At 46.3% G+C, this 21620-nt stretch overlaps 1 protein-coding gene across 1 annotated transcript; it reads right to left on the bottom strand.

Annotated features, from left to right (window-relative positions):
• Nucleotides 1-2: 2 nt before the first annotated feature.
• Nucleotides 3-20522, bottom strand: VASH1 (vasohibin 1). Its single transcript, XM_054276345.1, has 7 exons — nucleotides 20262-20522; nucleotides 15314-15402; nucleotides 14163-14219; nucleotides 13075-13149; nucleotides 11724-12105; nucleotides 11197-11309; nucleotides 3-10606 (listed from the first exon to the last, which is right to left on the bottom strand). Exons 1-7 carry the CDS (start codon nucleotides 20520-20522, stop codon nucleotides 10534-10536), a joined length of 1050 nt encoding a protein of 349 aa, XP_054132320.1. The 3' UTR covers nucleotides 3-10533.
• Nucleotides 20523-21620: the final 1098 nt, after the last annotated feature.

Genomic DNA, 21620 nt, shown 5'->3' with positions numbered 1-21620 from the left:
GTCCAGTACAAAAGCTGTACCTATTCCTAGAGTAAATTCCCCAGTTCAACCTGAAATTTGGTGCTCAGTTTTTCCCTAAGAGATGAAACCAGTCTTGGCAGAAACCAATATTGGCAGAAACATGAATCCTCTGTTCACAAACAAGGCAGGAAATCCGGTCCCACCTCAGGTTTTTGCAGGAAGGTACAGGAGACTTAAAACATTGTTTGTTCTTCATGCTCTATATTGAGGGACTTTGATATTTTAAATGTTACTTTCCTGATTGAAAAATAAATTACTGTAATCTAAGAAAATACCACAAAGTAACTGTGGCACCTTGTATTTCTGGCTGCTGAACCTCTGAAGACTTTCTGGACAAGGTTTTGCTGGCTGCAAGGTGAAATAGGGCAAATTGGCTGCACAAGAAAGTAATGAGGGTTGAAGAGAGGGAAGCAATGAGCCTAATTTAATCTCCCAAGACATCCCTAAATCCCAGAGGTGGCTTCTTTGGCATTGGGCTCGTCTTGCTCCCTCCATCCCCTACTTCCTCCCCACACCCCCTGAAAGATTTGCATTCAGGAACCCTTGCCCTCCTCCCTAAGAAAGGAATACTGCTGATCTTTTACAGCTCACTTCTGTAAACTACAAAAACAAGGTGTGTGTGGGGGTAGGGAGTTATGTTCTGTGCCCTTGTGAGCATGTAGGGACTGCATATTCCCCTCTTGCCCCGCCAGATGGTGTTGTATTTGGTGATGTGTGGATGGCTTTTGCTACCATTTGTGAGTTTCTGTAAGTGAACAGCAGTCTTGGGAGGGTGTGAATAATTTTGCCGTTAGGTAATAGATTTGGCATGGCACTGGCACATGGGGGGAGGGATGGATGCAGAGATATACATTTATATGATTATGTTTGTCTCACAGTTTGAATGATTTCTGCAAGTACTCTTACTCTGATTTTGTAAGCAGTAGAATTTATAAAGGGAGGGAAGGAAAGGGTGAACTGACAGCTTTGTTTTCTATCTGGCTCAAAAAGGTTGCCAGAAGGCAGCCTGGTTGCACATGACTCCCTCCTGCTGTTAACATTGTAATAGCAGCCTTAGAAGACACTAAAGGTTTAACGGCAACCAACCAAAAGCACCACAAAAAATTTTGTGGCACATAGTGTTGGCACTTAGAACTTTAGCTATCCTGAGTCTGAGGTCGGTTGGTGAGGAGGGGGGTGTATGTATGAAAGCTGCCCATAAGAGAGCCAGACTCAGCTCCAGCTCTCTTGAGACCCAAAAGGTGTGCACCATACACCAGCAGATGAACTGGTTGTGCCTGCACTGCCTGAAGCACCCTGCCAGTCCTGTGATACAACTCAGGTGGAGGACCTGTGTTCCAGTATCACAGGTGCTCTTTCCATTTTATAGAAACCAAAACCTTGTCTTGTGGGCAAATTGCATGGAAGCATCTCAGGGAGCTTTTAAGGTTCCAGCTATATTTTGCTGGAAAATGTAATGTTGCACAGGTCAAACTAATGCTTTCTCTTTCCATGCATGAAATAATGTGGTATGCACTTGGAATTGTTAAGTTTGTGAACACTGGATATCGAGTCATGCAGAGAAACCCCAGGACAATGCCTACAAGTCCCCTTATTCTTCTTTCTGGAGGTTATAGTGTTCTCAGGGTGACTTGCAGCTCTCAAAACCCTGGCTTACTCATGTTTTGTTGGGCACTCATAGCTGAAACTGTGGCAGAAATGCAGGACCACGGCTAGTGACTGTATAGAGACACAAAGGCAGAGTTGAAAACTTGATCTCTGTGTTTATTTTGACCACTCTCACAGGAGCTCTGGTATGGACTCTTATGAAGGTGGTCTGTTTCAGGAAAATAAAAACCCCTGTGTTCTAGAGCAATTTGGAGTTAATATCAAATGGATCTAGAGACCTGTGAGTACCTCTTGACTATGTGGGATTATAGGAGAGGTTTGGAGGTGGGGTTGGTAGAAAGTTCCTAACTGTAAAATTGCAACCAGCATATAGTTGTTGGGAGAAAAATAATGTGTTTTGTGATGCTTAAAGGATAGCACCCACACATACAATCAGAGCCTGTGATAATGAGCATTGTAATGGGATGAACAACTGAGATTCCAGATGTAGCTCTTAAAACTGTTTCTGGACCTATATGCATGAAGAGTTTTCATTAACACAACTTTCAGATGAATTACAGAGGGATCTGTAAATGGTTATGAAAGCAGAACAGCAATATCTGCAATGCTCAGAAAGGGAAGGTGTCACAGGGTAATTACCAGCTACATGACCTTAGTAGTGATGTAGAGTTCAGGGAGACTGGTGCTTAGGGGAAGTGATGCCAGAGACTGCTGGCAGTGTGTGTACATTCCCTCTTAGCAGCCTCCTAAGCTGCAGGAGCATGCAGCTGTTGAGACAATCAAGTATTTGGCTAAGTATCTTTACTAAAAAACAGTTTAATTTGCACCACAGCTGCTAGGCTGTATTTAGTTATTCTATTTAGATAGAAGTTGGACTTCCTTCATTTTCTCAGTTTTAAGTTCATTGCTCCAGGAGGTTGCCCTTCATAATCAGTTTTCACAATTACATGAGATGGGAGGAGTGGTAAACAATATAATTGCTCTGTCTTGTTTCCTCTTTGTAATAAATGAAACTTGGCTGCTGTTTGAGGTCTTCTTTCTCCATGCCTTTTTCTTATGAGCTATCTCTCCAGCAGCTGTTTTCCCATGACTACTCTATCCAGTTATCTTTCTGAGTTACTGATGTTTATTTTTTCTGCAGCTGTATTTCTTCAGTTAAAAGTCATGGGTGCAATTCTCTAGGGCTAAGTGTTATTATAAATGCAACATATACATGGTGTCAAGATGTAAGATAGTGGGTTTCCTCACCTCTGAAAAATTAAGTGAGGGGATTGGGAGTTCTGGAACCAACACATAGATGGGAGTAAGACTTGTTATATAAAACAACAAAACCAGAGTTTCAGATTTATTGTTAGTGCTCTGTACGCCACCTGCTTTGTGGAGGCAGAGCTCTGAAATATACTTGACCTTAGTTTGTCTGCTCTGAGGAGTCTCCAGGAGGTCGTAAGTTCAGCATGTCAGCGGATCAAGGTATGATCCTGCTCCTAACCATGATGATGGTGTTGGCAAACAGTCTGCAAAGCAGGGTGTTGCTGCAGTCCAATAACTGCTCCCAATGCCACCACCTCAGTATTGAACGTTCAGTGCATGTACTGTTTAGATATTTGCAGACATATCCATGGGTCATCCGAATGAGCCCTTTTGTTGCTTACCTCAAGGGGGAGCACACAAGCCTCAGTGGGATACCATCTCCTTTCAGGCTTCCTGTTGTGCAGACTAATTGAATTGCTGGCTGTGACCTGCTTCTTACCAGACTGTAGCTGCCTGGCCTGTAGTGCTTCCCGTAGCACTGTCATGTTGAAATGCACAAGCTGAATTGAATATTCTCCATTGTGTTTCTGACTGTGATACTGAGTTTCTGAAGGGAACTCACCTGTTACAACGATAACCAGGATGACAGATTAAACAGCTGGCATGCCTCTAACTCCTTTTGTCAGCTGTAAATGTTTGGCATCTCCTGTCAAGGCAAGTTGACCTCCTGCTTCCACTGAAAATGTCATTCTAGTCTTGAAGATATTTTTCTTTTTATTTATTTAAAAATTTATTTATTTTCTTTCAGATTTAGACTGTACATTCTGTACTCTTGTATAATAGCTGGAATTTTTTTTATAACTTTGATAAGACAAACACAGCAGCTTTCAAGGTCCAAGTCTGGCAGATGGGAGGACTAAGCTAGACACTGGCTTATGCTACAACAAAAGATGTATTTGTTCCATCCCGTCTTTAATTTCTATACACCAGAAAAAGAACAAAAAAAACCCCCACCAAACCAAAGACCAAAAAACCACCAAAAAACAAAACCCCAAAAAACCCTTGGCTTCAAACCTTAGCAATTTTATTCAGTTTTTTGTAATTTTCTTTCTGGATGCAAAGCCTTATATTTATTCTATATATTTGGTTATTGGCCAGTGCCTGGAGCTGCTCTTGTACTGGGAGTAGATGAATGCAGTATTTATTCTGTAGTTATTTCTCTCCTCCTTTCCTCCCTTAAAATGAGGTTAGAGAGAAGATAGCACTCCCTCTTTGCCAAAATAAAAATATAATCCAGGAAAACGAACCTGGTTAACTTAATTCTGTAATGGCCTGCTATCCACAGCATGTCATATGCCTTTGCCTGTCATAATCCTGCAGTTGCTGCATGAATGGTGCTCTTAAGGCTCAGTCTCACTCTCTCATGAATGAATTTCTGTGTGCTTTTAGACATGTGAGAACCTTAAGTCTTGGGCCTCTCAGTGTAAAAACTGACAGGGTGTGGTTTTTTTGTTTCTTGGGGTTTATAATTTATTTTCTGCTTCAACATATTGTTTATCCTTCCCCCAATGAAGATTTTCCACTTAAGGTCCAAGCAGCATAATCTCTAATTTACTTGAAAACTAAAACTGCAGGGACAACCAGTCACAGGGGAAAAGCCTGATGTAAGAGGGAGCAGAAAGTCTGTGGCTGCTTCACTGTTCTCACTCCACCCTGATCTATACATCCATAGGGGATATAGGCGTTACCTGATTTAAACCAAAATCTGTAAGGCATGGAGCAGAGGATGTTTTCAAGCAAGCGTCTGAAGTAGATGCTTAGAACTGTGCAATTGCTTTCCCTCAGGGCAGAAGCAGTTCATATAATTAACTTGGCTAAGATGGACTATTGCATGTGCCTTTCTCTTTGGAATAACAGGTCAGAGAATGCTTATTCCTTTCCTATACACACTGTAGGCTTGCCTACATACTGGCCCTGGTCCCAGCTCTTACTCATTTCCCTAGAGAGAAGGGGTATGTTATGCCTGAAAGATGATAGCCTGAATAAAGTTGGATCCCCTTGCTGGGGATCCTTGCACTGAATCTTGCAGCTGACTGTCCTTTATTAACCCAGCATTTGTCTTGAGCAGTCCTGGTGAGGTCATTAGTCTGGAAGGTCACTAAGCAGACTTTGAGGAGAACTGCTTTTCAGGCCAGGAAGGGAGACTGAATTGTACATAGACAAGTTGAGCAGTGCAAGAAGAGGTTTGTATTAACCCTTACAGTATTGTTTGGTACAGTATTGGAAGAGTGAAATTTTTCATGCTGCCTGCGCTGATTTTTTTTTGCCATCCAGCCTGACTGATGGCAGTTCAAGAGGGAAAACTTGAATTTCTTTGCTAAACAGCCACATACATACTTACTCTGGCAACTGCCTCTGTGTGCACAGACATACTCACCTATTCAGATGATTAAAGGAGGATGAGGGTTCTTCCATGTCCACTAGTGTACCAAGTAAAGGACATCTTTACATTATTTGCCTGATACCATCACTCAAGGCTTTGACTTCCTGCTGACATGTAATGGGAAGGTTTAAAGCAAAAAGAAGGACAGTACAGACAACTTGTTTTCTCTGCACAAGCTGAGAGCAGTACAGAGGGAATTTTATTGTCTAAGTGTCAAAGGAAGCTGGAAGAAGTGTCAACATGAAGGCCATGGGAAGTGCAGTAAAAACCTAAATCTAAATAAAAATTCTGTGTTGGCTACATAAGAACACAGAACCACACTGATTAATTACAAAAAGACACACATGATACTGTTCTTAAAGAAAGAAACTTTCAATTTCTTAGTTCTGAGCTGTACCAGTGATAAAGATGTAAATGGTTTTGCAGCACCCTGTCGGTGCTGGAGTGGAATACTGGTGTGCATGGAAGGGGACCACTCTGGTCCCACTAGCACCATCTCAGCCCTGACCTGGAGGGAGACTCTGCTCTGCAGAGATTATGGGGGATTCAGGAGCCTTCTGAGCCTAAACTGCGTTGCTCTGGAGCAGAAAGGGCCAGGGCACCACTGAAGGAGAATGGCTGTGATACAAGTAAACACCTGCTCAGAAGACACACAAAAATATTAAATTCCTTAAGGAGTTCAGCTTGGCTGTAGAGGGGCCATCTCCACCTTTCTCTGGGAGAGCAAACATCAAGCCAGAATAGCACTTGCTTTGTTAAGTAAAGTTATAAATCCATAATGCAGGTCTAAATGTTGTCAGGACAACAGTGCAAGGCCACTGGGATGGGTGGTGTTATTTCAGCCAGACTTGCACACACCATACACCTGAGACACCCCCTGCCTATACCTACAGTTTGATCATCAGGACCACTTGAAATACTTCACTCAGAAGAAGCAGGTAGCTAAAGCAACCACCTGAAGTGACTAGCCAGAGCCACTGGAACAAGGTCAAGCCAGTCTAATCCAGACTCTTGCCCTTTGGCTAACAGGAGCTTTCTTCTGTTCATTATGGTTTCTTAAACTCTGAAATTTTAAGGACAGTCATATTCCAGTCTATACCACACCACACCACACCTGAATCTGCCTTAGGGGGCAGGCACCTGATTAAGGCTTTCACCTGAAATACTTAAAAGAAAATTCATCCTGTTAAGCAGATTTGAAAACAGCAACACAACTATTATGTGAACAGAAACTATGTTTCAACTACAGTTCTGGATTCATTTATTCTGATAGATCCAAGGAAATGGTACTGACCCATACCCTGGCCCACAGGTAAAATAGTAACTGAAAAAAAGCACTCCACTCCCACCTAAAACACTTGCTAACGCACACCAATTTCCTAAAGACTCCTTTAGCTTCTACCAGTAAAAAAAAAAAAAGTTAGTATGTCACAGACTGATGGACACCCAACCCTGCTCTTTAATATACAAAGTTTATATCAGAGTGATGCTGTAGCAGAAAGTTTTGCTCAATTAATGAATCTGTCCATTAAAAAAATTGCAGTTGGCCAGGTATCAAGGGACTTGTCTACATAAAAGCATAAAGAGGGGCTCTTATTTCAAGGTTTGCATTACATTTAGAATAGTTTTGCCAGTAATAGGTCAGCATTTGTTGAAGTCTTTCAAAGCTCACCTCAGCTTCACATACAATGCAGGCAGTGTCTGTCCATTCCTAGTGTACAAACACAGTTCCTTTCCACAGAGTTCACAGGACTTGTACTGCAGAACAGATATCGTGTGAAACCTACTGAACAGTGAAATTTAGATCACAGAGCTACATGAGCGACCCTATTAATATTTAACATTAAAAAATTAATAGGACTCCTTGAGATCCATCTTCCTTGTTCTGCAGGCACTAAAGGAGTATGACATTATCATTCCTTCTGTGTAGCTCTAAAGCCTGCAGAAGTGAAAAAGACTCTCATCACCAGCCTTTCTTCCTTATGGTTAAAGGCAGACAGACCAGAAACCAGACCAAGTAGGTGGGGGAGGAAAGAAGTCGAAGTGCCAAACTTTGTCTTGCACTGTACCCTCAGCTTTCTTACAGCATAAAGCTAGATTGCATTAATTCTCTCTGTCATGGAAGGATGTGGTTTTGTTTGTTAGGAAGGAAGCAAAGCTTTGTATTGAAGTGATTCATCCTGTTACAAAGATGGGGGGAGCAAGAGCAAGAAGGGGAGAACTCTATGGTCCTTTTCCAGTTTCTTGTACCATCTCCTGAACTGGAGATACAGAAACAGTAAGGAGCAGGAATTCTACACAGAGAAACACAGTAGAAGGCTTGAAATGGTAACCCTGTCTGCTCCTGTATCCATCTTGAGGAGTTAATCAACATTAGATACAAGCAAAGAATGAAATACTTCGTAACATATATAATTGTGCAAGTAGATCTTGAAAGAGGATGTTCTTGTCTAGCTGCAGCTGAGGATTAAGAGACCCTGAACTCTACCTGTCATTCATATCTTAAACATCCATTTCCTTTGCTTTTTCTAAGCTAATAGCTTTTTCTAAGCTATTGGCCTCAGTTGCATCCTGCAGGAAAGCTCTTAATTACAAAGTCAAACAAAGCATTTTGTTTTAAGCCATTCTTCCTTGGTGATCTAACGCTGCTGAACACCCCTGTTGCCCTGCTCTCAAGATAGCATCATTAACTTGCAGCTGACCCCTCACTTGTCTCATCTGTTGCAGTCTTCCTCTCACCCCCACATTTCTCCTTTCTGTCTAAAAAAGCTCAATGTTCTCTGTATTAAATGACTAATTACTCTCAAGAGCTCTCCAGTTACTCTGAATTAACTAACCAATTGAAGAAACACAGTCATAGTTAAGATGCATTCTAGGCATCTTTTATAATTGTCTTTAAATTCTGGATTTCATCCACTTTATAATAAAACCTGACAGTCAGTTTCCCCTTGCTGACTGCTGCTTGTATTTATCATATGATTCACAGTGGCATCTGAACTTTCAGTCCGCTGCATAGTAAACATTATGCAAAGGCAGTTTGTGGCTTCCAAGTGGCCCATATTATTTACAGGTAGCTTTTGACATATTTAGTGTCTGGATGCTAACAATGATGTTAGCTGTAAAGGCTGCATCATTGTTAGCATCCACACACTAAACATGTTAATTTACAGCCACACAAAAATGACCAGAGGACACGTTCAAATGGGTGCTTGGCTCCTGCTGCAGTTAACTTCAGTTGTTGCATGTAGCTGGAATATAAGGGAGTGGACAGGTGTTGCACTGTACTGTGGAAACTGGCATCCTCTTCTGGATTAACCTTCTCTTGGCTCAGCAGCAAGTTCTGCCACCTTCTTACAGATTTTCCTCTTGTTTGTACAGCACAAAAGTACAGACTACAAAGGGAGACTGGAAGGACTGACTGCAGTGGTATGGATACGTCTTGCAAGTTACATCACAGTTAAGGATGGACAATTAGGAACCTGTAAGGTCTGAGTTAAATCGCTTGTGGGTGGTGCTTTGAGGATTAACTGCTTTAACTAGGCAGAAGAGCTGATTTGTTTGGGGTTAAGAACCCATTCTCCGCCACCAGAATAGCTCTACTTATTATGAGGATGTGGCACAGGAATACTGTGACAAAAAAACTAGTAGAGCTAAGCTCCATCATGTTTCTAACAAATCAAAAAAGGAAAGAATAAGCTCAGTTCTAACAAAATTAAATGTGTGGTATTTCAGAAAGTGTAGCTCCTTGTCAGTGCTGTGATAAAACAAGACTGTTTCTCTCCAGGATACTCCCACTCCCAAGCTCAGTTTATGCATCCCCCAGATCCATGCATCCAAATCACTTTAAGACCATGCTGTTCTGACTTCTGGAAATCCCACTGTTCCCATGGCCTAGGCCTCAGACAGAGAGATCCTGACAATACTCCAGATTTCTGACAAGCATTACACTGCTGAATCAGTAGTACAACACTCCCCCAAAAGAAGCAAAGGAAGTAAGGCCACAAGTGGCAGAAAGGCCCAGCCCAGCCCTTTGGGAAAGGTTAGTATAAGTGGTGCTATTACATCCTGCAGCTATCCAAAGAGCCCGAACACAAGCACAGCTCTGGCACTGGGGTGGGAAACTGCTTTCAGGAGGCTCCAAGGTGAGCTGTCAGGAAAGCAGCTGCAATTTCCTTGAGTAGACTTTCTCACAAACAGGTGTATGCAACTCTGGCACTAACACAACAGGGAGGAAGGAGCAAGAGCCTTGTGGAAAGGAAAAAATGCTTGTAAAACCTGTTCACATTATTACATCCTTCTTTAACTTTTTACTCTTAAAACTCGTACCTCAGTGACTGAAGTGCCTGCCACAAGCTTTCTGAGTAGCAGCCACCAGAAGTTAGTAGAGAGAAGGCTGATGAACAGATGATGTGCAGTTCAGGTTCTCCACCAGCCCCCACTTGCCCCATCTCCATTGCTAGAACAATTGAGCTCTCTATGCCTGTTTTCATGTAGCAGTGGTATAGGCATATCCTGATCCACTCAACCACCAAAGGGCCTACAGCAACAGTTCACTAGCATTCCACTGTCTACCTCCTCAGAGACAATGAAATACTTTGAAATAGGCAGGACTAAACATACAAGATGTGTTTTTTCTGGATAAGAAGAATTTGTATGGTCAATAAATCAGGCTGAGCAAATTCAGACCTACTCTCACAAGAGCAATGATAAACAAAGTGTTCATAATGACAAAACCAGGAGTTTTTGTACAAGATTCAGGGGTCATCCTGTTCCAGCATCACTTCTCCCTCAGCCCTGCAGGCCTTGCAGGGGTTGAAAACTGCACACAGGGAAGAAGTACTGTTGACAAGATGCTCCATCTACTTGCTGTCAAGGTAAAGATAGCAAGGCCACTGACCCCACTCACTTAATATTCTTCCTGAAGTGAACTCCCACTAATGTACATATTTTTTTCTTTTTTCCCTTTTTTTTTTTAAAAATACTTAAGTGAATTAAGATGGTCACCTCTCCCAGAAACAGGCAGGCGAATCCTCTGGGACCCATGGGATCCAGCTCTGGGACTGGCCCACTAGTAAGCACCTGGGAAAATCAGCAGTCTCTTTTGCTCCCACTCCCCTGTTCCATTTGTCAGAATCACTGCAGGTGGATCCAGGTCCCAACTGTGGCCAGCAAGAAGTCCGTGGAGGCAGGCACACAAGGCACAGCTCTCTTCATACCCGGATCTGGTACCCATTGAGGTCTGGCATGGCTTTGGGATCGGCAGGCTTCTTCTCACCAGATGGCCTGTGAGCAAAGAAGGTAACAGCTCTTCAGAAACTGTTTTTTGTCAGGTGATGCTGCACATAGAGATGGCAGCACAGGAAAAGGTACAGAGCTTCATACTGATCCTGCACTACTGAGGACAGGATTATTCTGCAGCCTCCAGTAATTCTCCCAATGATCTCAACAGAACAGAATGCAAGTTAGGAAGTAGGAGGTCCACTCTGGAACCCCAGGTTATTATCAGGAAAACAATCTTGTTGACAGCAGAATAATTTTTGGAATCTCTTGAGGCACAGGTCTGTGAGACACCAGAGCTCAGACCCATGCATAAGGTTAAAAGTCAGCTACCAGCATCACTGTCTGTTTGAGCTGCCTCCTCCTCCCTGCCAAAACAAGCAAGCAAAAAACCCCAGCTGCCCCCTCAAATCCCTAAGCAATGATAAACTCACAATGGTACTGACTAGGGAAGAATGCTACTGCAGGTCAGAGAAATATCCACTGTTCTAAAGAAACCCAGTAGGACAAAAGAAGGATACAAAACCCAACGGCAAGGTGGAGTCTGAGTAAAACAGATGGTCTAGATAGGTGTCCTGCCCAGCAGCCTCACTCACCGTCGGTCCCCACGGCTGTTTCGCCGATGGGGGCTGGCCTGACCTCTTTGTGGGGAGGAGACATCTTTCTTTCTGTCCTTGGTGGGAGATGGCGGTCCAGTTCCTTTCCCAATCTGCCAGAAAAATAAAATTAAGAGCTGTGTGAGCTCTTAATGTGAGTAATAACAAAACCTACAAAACCTAACCATGATTTATTATATGTGTAAAAAAAAAAAAGACAAAAAGGCAAGGCAAGTGCATCAAAAATGCAAAAGCCAGAAAAAACAAGTTACAGTGACAGCTATGGCTCCAAGGACTGTATACAGTCCAAACTTACAACAGGTGCAGCACTGCACAAACATCCGTTAGGGGACCAGCCTGTATAAAGTGGGTGGTGTTCAGTAAGAAAGAGGCCCCAGCCTCCAATTCACTTTCTACTCCACACATCTAGAAGTAGAAAGTTTTCTGTCACTGCATTCCCCCAGTACACCAAGCAGCCAGGCAAGGCAGTGGATGTAGCAGTGAGTTACTCCATCCTCGCTGCTTACCTTCAGCCTCATATCACGGGCGTGTCTCTCGAGCTCTTTGCGAAAGTCTTCCCGTGTTAGCTTGTCCAGATCCAGGATGGAGCGCTTCCACTCAATCTGCTCCACACTGTGTGGGTCATGGGACACGCAGTGGCCCAGCTTCACCTTTTTCAGCGTGTGCCAGCAGCGGCGATAGGCCTCCTCGAAGTCAAAGATGAGTTCGCTCAGTGTGCGGAAGACAGGCGCTTTGTACATCAGCTCCTCGCGGCGGCTGATGCCCAGTGCCCCATAGCGGCCGCCAAAGTTCACCCCCAGCACAATGTGTCGGAAGTAGTTCCCTGAGAAGTGGGTTTTGAAGCTGATGGGGAAACGGTCCAGTGTGGTCATGTTGTTGGTGAGGTAACTGACAGCAGCCATTATTCAGGAAATAACTGGTGGTAACGGTTTCCTGACAAGACACGTCCTACCTGCTCCAGACCCTCCCAGCCTGCTTAGCAGATTCCCCATTGATTCAGGCATCACATAGACAGGATTTGTTCTCCAGGTCAAGAGCCCGGCTCATTGCAAGCTGCCCTACTTTCATCTGGGTTATGGAGAAAACAGACTTGGCCTCTTCAAGGAGACAGTCAACAAAGAGAAGTTAATTTTGATGCAGAAGTTGCAATGCTAGCACCTTAAGTGTACTGTATTCCCTAGCTCCCAAACTGTTAACACTGCAGCATTATTCCTCGGTGTGTTTTAATCTGTTTCACTAGCTACTGTTTCATACGCCTTCAGGATAAAAACTCACCAACTTCTACTTTTGAACCATTCTCTCACCATCTCTGCCCCTCCAGGTGCATGAAGAACCCACAGCCCAAGTACTACAAACTAAATCTGGAAGATAGCTAGGAAAGATGTGTACTTAAAGATAATACACATCTAGATCTAATAAAGGTATTGCCTAAGCTAGTAAGTGACATACACCATAATTAGAAGTTGGGGAGGATCCGTAAGTTATTTTAATGCAGAACACATACAGGCAGTAAGGGAACGATGCTATCCACAAAGGATTTCCTGACCTAACTCTAGCTAGTGTTTTTGCTCCTCTTTAGATCCTCTTTTGTCTTTTATAATCTTATATGGCTGACCAGAGCAGCACCACCCTTCTTGGTGAAGGAGGAGCAACTCCAAAGTTGTTCTGATACTTTAGAGAATTGCTTGGTTTTGGATTTCATTGGTGGTCTTTTGTGGGAGAACTGGGGAGGAAAAAAAAAAGGAATGTGAGGCTTGGTGACAATATTATCACCATCCTCAAAGCATCACAAGCAAGAGAGCAGAGGCAAAAACACAAGGATGGGCAGACATGCACAACTCCAAGAGGAAAGGATACATTCCCAGGATCACAGCTTCCAGGCATTTTATTGGCAGGGCCTCTTTGGTCATTTCTTTGGCCAGGTCCATCAGCCTGCAGAGTAGGACAAGGGAAAGATGAGGACAGTTAGGGCTTGTGCTATGCACTGTGGCCAGTTCAGCCCTTTTGTACTATAGGTAGGTTTCCAGGAGAGAGGGTGGTCCACAGAGGATAGGGAACAGAACGAAGTATCTTCTTTAAGAAGATATTAAATCCAAACCAGGTCTCTGCCACATGCTGTTGTTACTTCCAAGGAATTCACTTCAGTGAGTTGCAGCAAAACTACTTACTGGCCAACCTGGGTTCTCAGGGAGACCACAGCACCAATGTCTCCACAAGTAGAACCCTCAAAGTGTTTGCCACACGAGGCTCAAGGACAATAAGGCCTTCTTCGCTGGCATTAACCCTAGTCTCTATTCAGTGAGTACCATGGAGGAGACATTGGACTGATTACAAAACAAGGCATCTAAACCCACATAAATCTGTGGACTAGACCAATAGTAAGTCAGTCTTGGGAGATTCTCCATATGCTCTTCAAGAGAGTCAATGAACATCAGGTGCTTATTGCCAGGAACTTCTGGGGCACAGCAGTTCCCAAAATCTTCAACGAGGAGAATACCCTTTCTCATTCCAAGTATGAGTCACCAAAAGCTTAGTGAGCCTAGATTCTGCAAAAGCACTCACAGGAGCTATGAAATCAGACCTGTAAAGATACTTGGCTTTAACAAAGTTTTTGTAGAGTCGGACCTAATTTCAGAATCCCCCAGAAGTTCATATAGTTACATTCCAATTAGAAGCAGGCAGAATATGCACATTTTTGCAATACATTATTTTTGGCCTACTCGATTTACTGATTCATGACAAAAAACTCTACTCTTGAGGAAGACCAGACACAGCTATGCCCCAGGCAACAGACAATAAAGTTACCCTAAGCAGGATGCAGCTGCAGTAATAAAAGCCCTAAGTGCCACTAGACCTTGGGCAGGGGATGGAGAAAAAGCAGTGTGTATAGCAGGGCTCAAACGACAAAGAAAGGATTAAATGCTCTAGAGGCTGCCAGCACTTACCCAGTCAGAGGTCTGCTCTTCTTAATCTCAAAGAATTGTGTCCCAGTGTGATTGTACCTGGAAGCAAGAAGTTAAGGGCTTGGCAGCTCGGAAAGTAGAGTTTGAAGAAAACTTGTCTGAAAGACGTTCATGTTATTTACTATTCTCACAGCAGAGTCATGATCCCACAAATGTAGCAGCACACAAGAAAATCCCTACCTCACTTTTCTGCATTTCCCCACTTACACATCCTCTTTATTTCCACTGTATTTCCTTGTCAATTCTTCTCTTCCTCATACCCACACACGGGTTTCCACTCCAATTCCCAAAGGTTTATGCTTACAGCACACGCTCTGCTCAGCTTTCCAGTTACCAGGGCAGAACAGTTTGATAAATCTCTTCCTGCTCCAATCTGCACATAATACATGGAGCAATGAAACATTCATGGTACCTTATTCTAAGATTGACTGGGATCCAATCCAGAGCACAACCACCCTGGATGGGTGAGAGATGCCAAAAGGTCAGCCTTCTTACCTTGAATTAGGGCTGAAGCCAGAGATAGATCTGTATCTTATCAGTGAGATTAGACTGTGTTTGCATGGCATATACCTGCTCTCCAGCACAACAGGAATGGAGAAATCTCATTCCCAGAACACAGCCACACAGGCAGCTCTGCATATAAAGGGGCAACATATCACAGATGCATAAAATCAGGGTGGCTGAGTGTTGTTTAGACAGAGAAGAGTGATTGAGTAGGATGACCTGAGAAGGTTTGCCCATCACCACAACTCACCCACACCTTAACAATGAGGTGATGCAGTTTGCAGTACATCTGACACTTGGCTGTCAGGATCTCAGATATGTGTGTTTTTAATGAAATACCACTGTAAAGCCACTGACCTAGAAGAGTGGGTAGTGGGGAAAGGTCTTTGACAACATGCTGATTTGTTACATGCAGTGAACCAGAAGGTAACTTGGGCAGAAAAAGAAAAGAAGTGGAGCAGCAAAAGAAAACATTATCCCAAGTCCAGCTTTCTTTTTTCAGGGAACAAGTTTCAGTTCTCCTCCAGCTACAACAGGAGGAGCTTTTCTGTTTGTCACAGGGAAAGAAAGTCCTCTTGCTCTTTCTTCTGGATTATCCCACCAGTGAGCAAGGTAACAGCAAAGGATACTGAAGCTCCCTGATGTAGCGCTGCACAGCTTCCAGGCGCTCAGGGATGGGGGTGGACGGCTGGAACACAGGCACACTTGGTATGGGAATCTGAAATGAGGAACAGAACATAAATCACTCATTCCAAACCTCTCCAGCTTCTTGCTGAACTCAGTGGCACATAGCTATAGGGAGCATGTTCCTCTGAAACCAGACCCTTTTTGCTGCCCGAAGTGACCACACAATAGACATTCCTCTATTTCCACAATGGAAATTGGGAAGGGATTCAGAATGAGGCATCACCACAGAGCTGCAAGAGAAACTATGTGAAAAGGTCTTGCATTTATGCAATGTTACATTGGACAAAATAGATAGAATTGACTGACAAGGCAGGATACAAGACAGGAAAGCAATCATCTGAGGGAGCGCAGCCTCATTTGAGTATTGAAACTGAAAGGCACAAAACAAAAATAAAAGCAAGAGGCAAAAACGGACAATGAGTTTTCCACTATCACCAGAGGGTGGAACAGTCCTGCAAGCAAGGGTAGAAAGGTCCTTCACTGCTTCCTGGCATTTCAGATGAGATGGCACTGACTAGGACACAGGCTTGACAGCATGACTCCCTGCCCTGCAGTGTCTGGTGTTTTGAATTACATGGTCAGAGAATGACTTCTGGATGTTCACCTTTCAGACTGCTGTCCCATTCTGAGGCCTCAGCCTTATGGGTCCAGTCAGATTTTCCTCACCATTTTCACCATTTGCTCTGCATGGGATAACCATAGTGTTGTCAGCAGCTGAGAAAATCTCATTCCCAGAACACAGCCTTTCTAAGGAAAGAGAAGGGACCTGTTCCACAGGACAAATAAAAAGAAGACACAAGTTTGGGATGACTGATAGGCTTGGAGAAACAGCCCAATATTTTCTCTCTGAAAGATAGCTCATGCCTTGTATGCACCTTGCTAATATCAGACTGCATCTTTTCTCAGTTTTAACATTTCAGTTCCTCCTCAGACTTCCCCCAGAGCTGGCCTATCCACAGCTATGAAAGAGTGAGTCAGAGCTAGTTCTTCCTTTGAGCCTTCCACTCTGCTGTGCACAACTGCCTCTGCTGGACATGGTTTCATAGCCAATGGTACTGCTTAGTGCAGCCTTCACATGTATTTCTGTGGCCACTCATTTCCATACACCTCTTTCTTCTCTCCTGTGTGTTGGTACAAGTGACTGGTGAACCAGGTCAGGCACCTGGAGCAGTTGAAAGCTGAGCCAGCAAGCATGGGTAGCTTTCAGCCAGATCAGTTCCCTTTCCTGGCTGGCCACATGCTTGCACTCTGCTTGTGCTCCCCCACGGTACAAGGACCAGAGACCTCTAAACCTTGAGGTGCTGCCTCTCACATCACAGAGGCACCGGCTGCCTCACTCGCAGGGGCAGCACAGGCACGGTGGGAGCAGATGTGAAACTGGGTTTGTTCAGCTGCAGCAGGAGCAGGGAAGGCTCCAGAGAGTGGCACAGGAATGGAGCCATCTCTGGTAGTGCCTGAGCTGAGTCAGTTTGGATGCTGTGAGCTGACACACTGAGTCATAGGAAATGATTTCCAGGCAGAAACAACGAAAGAGGTAACAATCAGGGCAGGCTGACTATTTAATTTTGCTTTTTTTTCTTCAGCATGGAGACTTTAATGCTTCTCAGTGGAGACAGACATTAAGTACATGTTGACAGCAGAGACTAATGATTCTGGGTAGTTCCTCCTCCCTTTACTAGTACAGACCCCCCGATCTCTTTTTCCTCAAAGGACTGCACAACACTGAGACAGCATAATGGCAGGCAATCAGTTCAGCAGGGGACTAGTTAATGTGGAAGAGCCTCCTGCACCTCAAGTAATTAAACTGATGAAAGTACACTGTGCTCTCTCTCAGATCTGGGCCTGCAGCCCAGACTGGGCTACAGTTTCTTTTTGCATCAGGTCTATAGCATTTTAATAGGACAATAGAAGCAGAAGTAGAGGAATAAGTTCTCCATCCCTCAATTCCACACTGACAGGAAAAGAGATCCTTATACTTTTTTCTTCCCCAGCATCATCCAGGGCATATCTCCAAAGAGCTATAAATATTAGTTAGCTTTCACAGTCCTTCAGAAAGCAGAGAGAATTTATTTATAACAGAAAAAATAGGCAATCAGATCTATTTTGACTTCCCTTTAGCTATTATGAAAGCTGAAGAGAGCCCAGATTTCCCAAAGTATATAACCTCTGCCAGGCTTAGCAGACCAAATGAACACACCCTTGATCCCTCGTCACTTGTGTGGAGTAGCTGCATCACCCCACTCCTAGGTTCATGCACCCTGGCAGGCTGTCTATATGCATGGGACTGGCACTCTGCTTTTAGAAAGGGGATTCTAAGAACAACCAAGATTTTCATATGCAAGTGTGCCATGCTGTATGTGAGGAAAGGCACATGGGAGCGAGGCTCAGGCAAAGCTCCACCCTTATCGGTATCACAGAGATGCTCTTCTGGCCAGCCTGGTTTAGCAACAGTTTCTTTTATGGTACTCATGTGTATCCAAGCTCCTCCCTACTCTTCCTTCTGCAAATAACACAGGAGCAGTATCAGCCTTGGTCGAGAGCCTGACTGAAAAAAACAGATTATTTTTTCTGGCTCTCTTGTTCTGAATCCATTAGATGCAACTCTTCCTGTCTTTGCCCTCATAACCATCTCATTTAAAATCCATGATTTCTTTATGAGCCAAGCACACATCACTTTGTACTTCCAGCTTGGACCCATTAGATGGTTGCAGCTTGAAGCAGGCAATACCCCACCCTGTTGCTGGAAAGAACACAACCTACAGGAGAGTGGCATTGACCCCAAGTCTACTGAAAGGAGATAGAAACTAGAGGAGCTCTCTGAGCTCTCAGACTCCAGTGAGAGACACAGCCCCTGAAGCTGATCTGTAAATATGTGTCTAATCACAGCCTCCTCCAGTCATCATTTGGTAGTATTTTAGTTTATTGACAGCTTTTTTGAGAGCTGTTTCCCCCAACAACCAATGCTGGCTACGATCCATGGCCAAAATTTTGGAGTAGGTAAGTCACTGTGCCATTCCCAACACTTAAAAAGGACTATTGACCCTCCAGCACATGGAGAGAACCTGGCTTTTCAAAGGATCTAGCCTTGCAGAGTACACTTACTGCCCTGATTCTCATCTGTTGCACCAGCCTTTCAAAGAAACTTGATGGCACGGAGACAAGTAGCCATAAGCACCCCTCAAAGAAAAAAACACATCCCTGAAGGGGAGAAGGAGCTAAGGAAACAGAGCTCATCCTTGTGGTTTCCTGAATTCCAGTATCCTCCCAGCTGTATGTGCTGAGTGAGCTTGGGAATGGCATCTCAGGTGGCAGAGTGCTGAATACAGTTTATAGATCCATTTCCCAGGGGTGCAAGCAGATGCAAAAAACCCCTCAACAACCCAAAACCCAACAATCCTCAAAACAAAACAGCCCAAATTTGCCTCTTACCACAAGACTGCAGACCACTGGTGTCCCCTAAATGTAACCCTCTTGGATGAAGAGTCTAAAGTGAGAACAGGGGAACTTCTTCACATAAGACCAAAACAAGGGACTGAACACTGTATTTCCCCACCCATCATTCACTGGAGTCTTGTTTGTCACCTTCTTTCTTCCATTTCCTTCACCATTTTTGACCAAATCAATCCTTATGGTCAGGAAATTAGGTAGTGTGTGTTCTGACCGATCTGAAACATGTTTTCAGCCTTCACCTAGGCTCAGGACAAAGTCACAGGAAAGGAAGGAAATCTGAAAAGGAAGGAAAAGTCTAATGGAGTTAGAATAGGGACTGTAATCAGGACTCAGGATTTGTTCCAGCTGCTGCCACTGATGCCTCTGACTCTACTGCACAAAGGATGTTGCATCACATGCTTCTCCAGAATTCCTCATGGAAAGCAGTACGGATTGTCTGTGTAGTATATAATAGCATGTTCTTCCATACTTCAAATTACCTTCCCAAGGAGGTAAGTCCTTGCTAAAAAAGCCTGAGATTAAAAAGCATCACCTTTTTGTATCTGAATTTCCCCTATTAGAGTGATGGGAATACTCTTATCACCCGCCAATGGAGTGACACACCAAATGTTTGCAGTGTCTTTTGTTCACAGTATGCCAATAAAAGGGAGAGATTTTTCTCCAGCTGAGATGCAATACAGATAGCAACAATCACAAGAATTCACACTGAAATATTTCAGTATGGTACAAGGCTCAGTGAAATGGTCAGTGGTTCCTCTTTTCATAGAGTTCTTTGCAACAAGGCCAGGAGCATGCTTGGAAATCATACCTGACCCTATACCAACAATAACCTCTGCAAGCGTTTGCTAACTCCTCTTAAAATGTTTGGCATCAAAAGTCTTTTCTGACAGACACAGTTCTATTCCAGAATGCCTTTTGGTGTGGGAAACTGTACCCAAACCAAATTTCTTCATGTGCAAAGTCTCACCTCCGTCTGTCTCAATCCCCCACCTCCGGTATTTGGGCTCTTCTAAATTTAGCTGTCCTCATCTTTTCATCATTTATCCAGTCTTTCTCTTTAGCCACTGCCCATTCCCCCCCTTTGCCCTGCAGGTTGCTCACACATTAGCTACCTGAAGTCCGTTTTCCAGCAAGGCCGCAGAAGAAGAGGGTGCTGCTGGCGCTCCAGACAGGGCAGAGCCCCGCAGATGCCCTCTCGCACTCCAAGTTAAAGTGTGGCTTTGCTTCCAGCAACAGCAGTCCCGGGGCCCGTTTTTCCCGGGGCCCGCTCCCGAGCCGGGGCTCCCGGCCTCCTAAGGGCACAGGCAGGCCTCCTCCCAGCGGGATGCCGCCGTTTCCCCCTTCCCTCCGTCCGCCCGGCGGGGGACGGTCCGCTCCGGGCGCTTCCGCTGGGACCCCGCGCCGCCGCAGCAGCCCCGGGGTGGGGTGGTGGGGTCTCACCTTGGGCAGGTCGGCGGCGCCCCGGATCCTCTGCGCCACCCGCTCCCCCTCGGGGTGGATCCTGCCCACATGCCGCCACATCCGCTCCCAGGTGGGCTCATCCACGGGCAGCCCGCCGCGGTTGACGAAGAAGGGGACGCCGCCGTCACGAAGATCCTCCTCGCCTTCTTCCTCCTGCTGCTCCTCGTCCCGCGGTGCCGCCGCCTCGCCGGACGGGGGCTGCCTGGCCGCCGCGGCCCCGTCGTCCCCCGGCATCGGCATCGCCGCGCCCGCACTCAGCGCCTGCCGCCCGCCGCCGGGCCGCCGGGGGCCGCGCCCCCCATGGCCGGCGCTCCGGGCACGGGGCGTCACCGCCCCCGCCTCGCTCCCGGAGATATCAGAGCGGAGGGCTCGCCGCGAGAAGGGGAGAAAAAGCCGGGCGGGGCGGTGCCGGGTGCCGCATCAGGCCGCCGCCGCGGCGGGGGAGGCGCCGGCGGCCCGAGCGCCCGCGGCAGTGACGGCGGGCACCGCGCGGGGCGGGCCTGCCGCCGGGGCGCCCCCGCCGCGCCGCCTCCCGGGCGCTCCGCGGGGCGGGCAGGCACGGCCGCCTCCCGGGCGGGGGCTGCATGCGGGGGAACAAAGCCCCGCGCAGGGCGGGGCGGGGCTGGGCCGGGCCGGGCGGGGCCGGGCGCCGCTCCCCTCCGCCCTGCTCCGCCCTGGGCCGGCTCTCAGCGTGCGCCCACCGCCGTAGCGGGGCCGGACTGCCGCTGGCGGGGCGCGGCCGGGCGAGCGGCGGTGTCGCTGCCCGCGGGCGATAAGGCAGATAGCGGCGATAAGGGAGACGGCTGCGGCCGGGCGATAAGGAGGCGGGGCGGAGGGCGGGAGCGGGCCCGGGGGCTGGGGCGGGGCCGTGAAGCGGCTGCTGAGGGGTCGCCGTGAGGGGCAGCGGCGGCCATGCCGGGGTCTGCGCTCGGGCTGCGGGGCGTGAGGGACGGGTGGGGCCGGGCCGGGCCGGGGCTGGGCTGGGCTGGGCTGGGCGGGGCGGGGCGGGGCGGGGGTGGGACGGCCCCGCAGGCCATAAAACACTGCTGGGAGCCAGGGGCAGGTGTCCGTGTTGACATAGCTTTGAGGAGCGGAAGAGCTGGGATGAGTTTTCCAGGTAGGGAGCAGTGGGGGGCGGAGAGCGTATTCTGATGCTCCTGTAGCGCAAAGCAATGGTGAAGGATGGGCTCTTGTGGAACCGCGCCGCTTATCTAAGGGTGTGCTACACATAGCCAGTCCCCCTCAAGGGAGGGGCCCACCAGGGCTCTTCTGCCTGGCAAGAGGCAAAATACACCGTACCTAAGGTCTGGAGATGCACCACTGAGTGTTTTGCTCTGC

This window comes from Melozone crissalis, unplaced genomic scaffold, assembly GCF_028551555.1.
Source record: "Melozone crissalis strain CALT ecotype California unplaced genomic scaffold, PUWL_Pcris_2 ptg000018l_1, whole genome shotgun sequence".
Taxonomy (NCBI): Eukaryota; Metazoa; Chordata; class Aves; order Passeriformes; family Passerellidae; genus Melozone; species Melozone crissalis.
The sequence above is the reverse complement of the archived record's forward strand: the minus strand, read 5'-3'. Positions and strand labels throughout refer to the sequence as shown.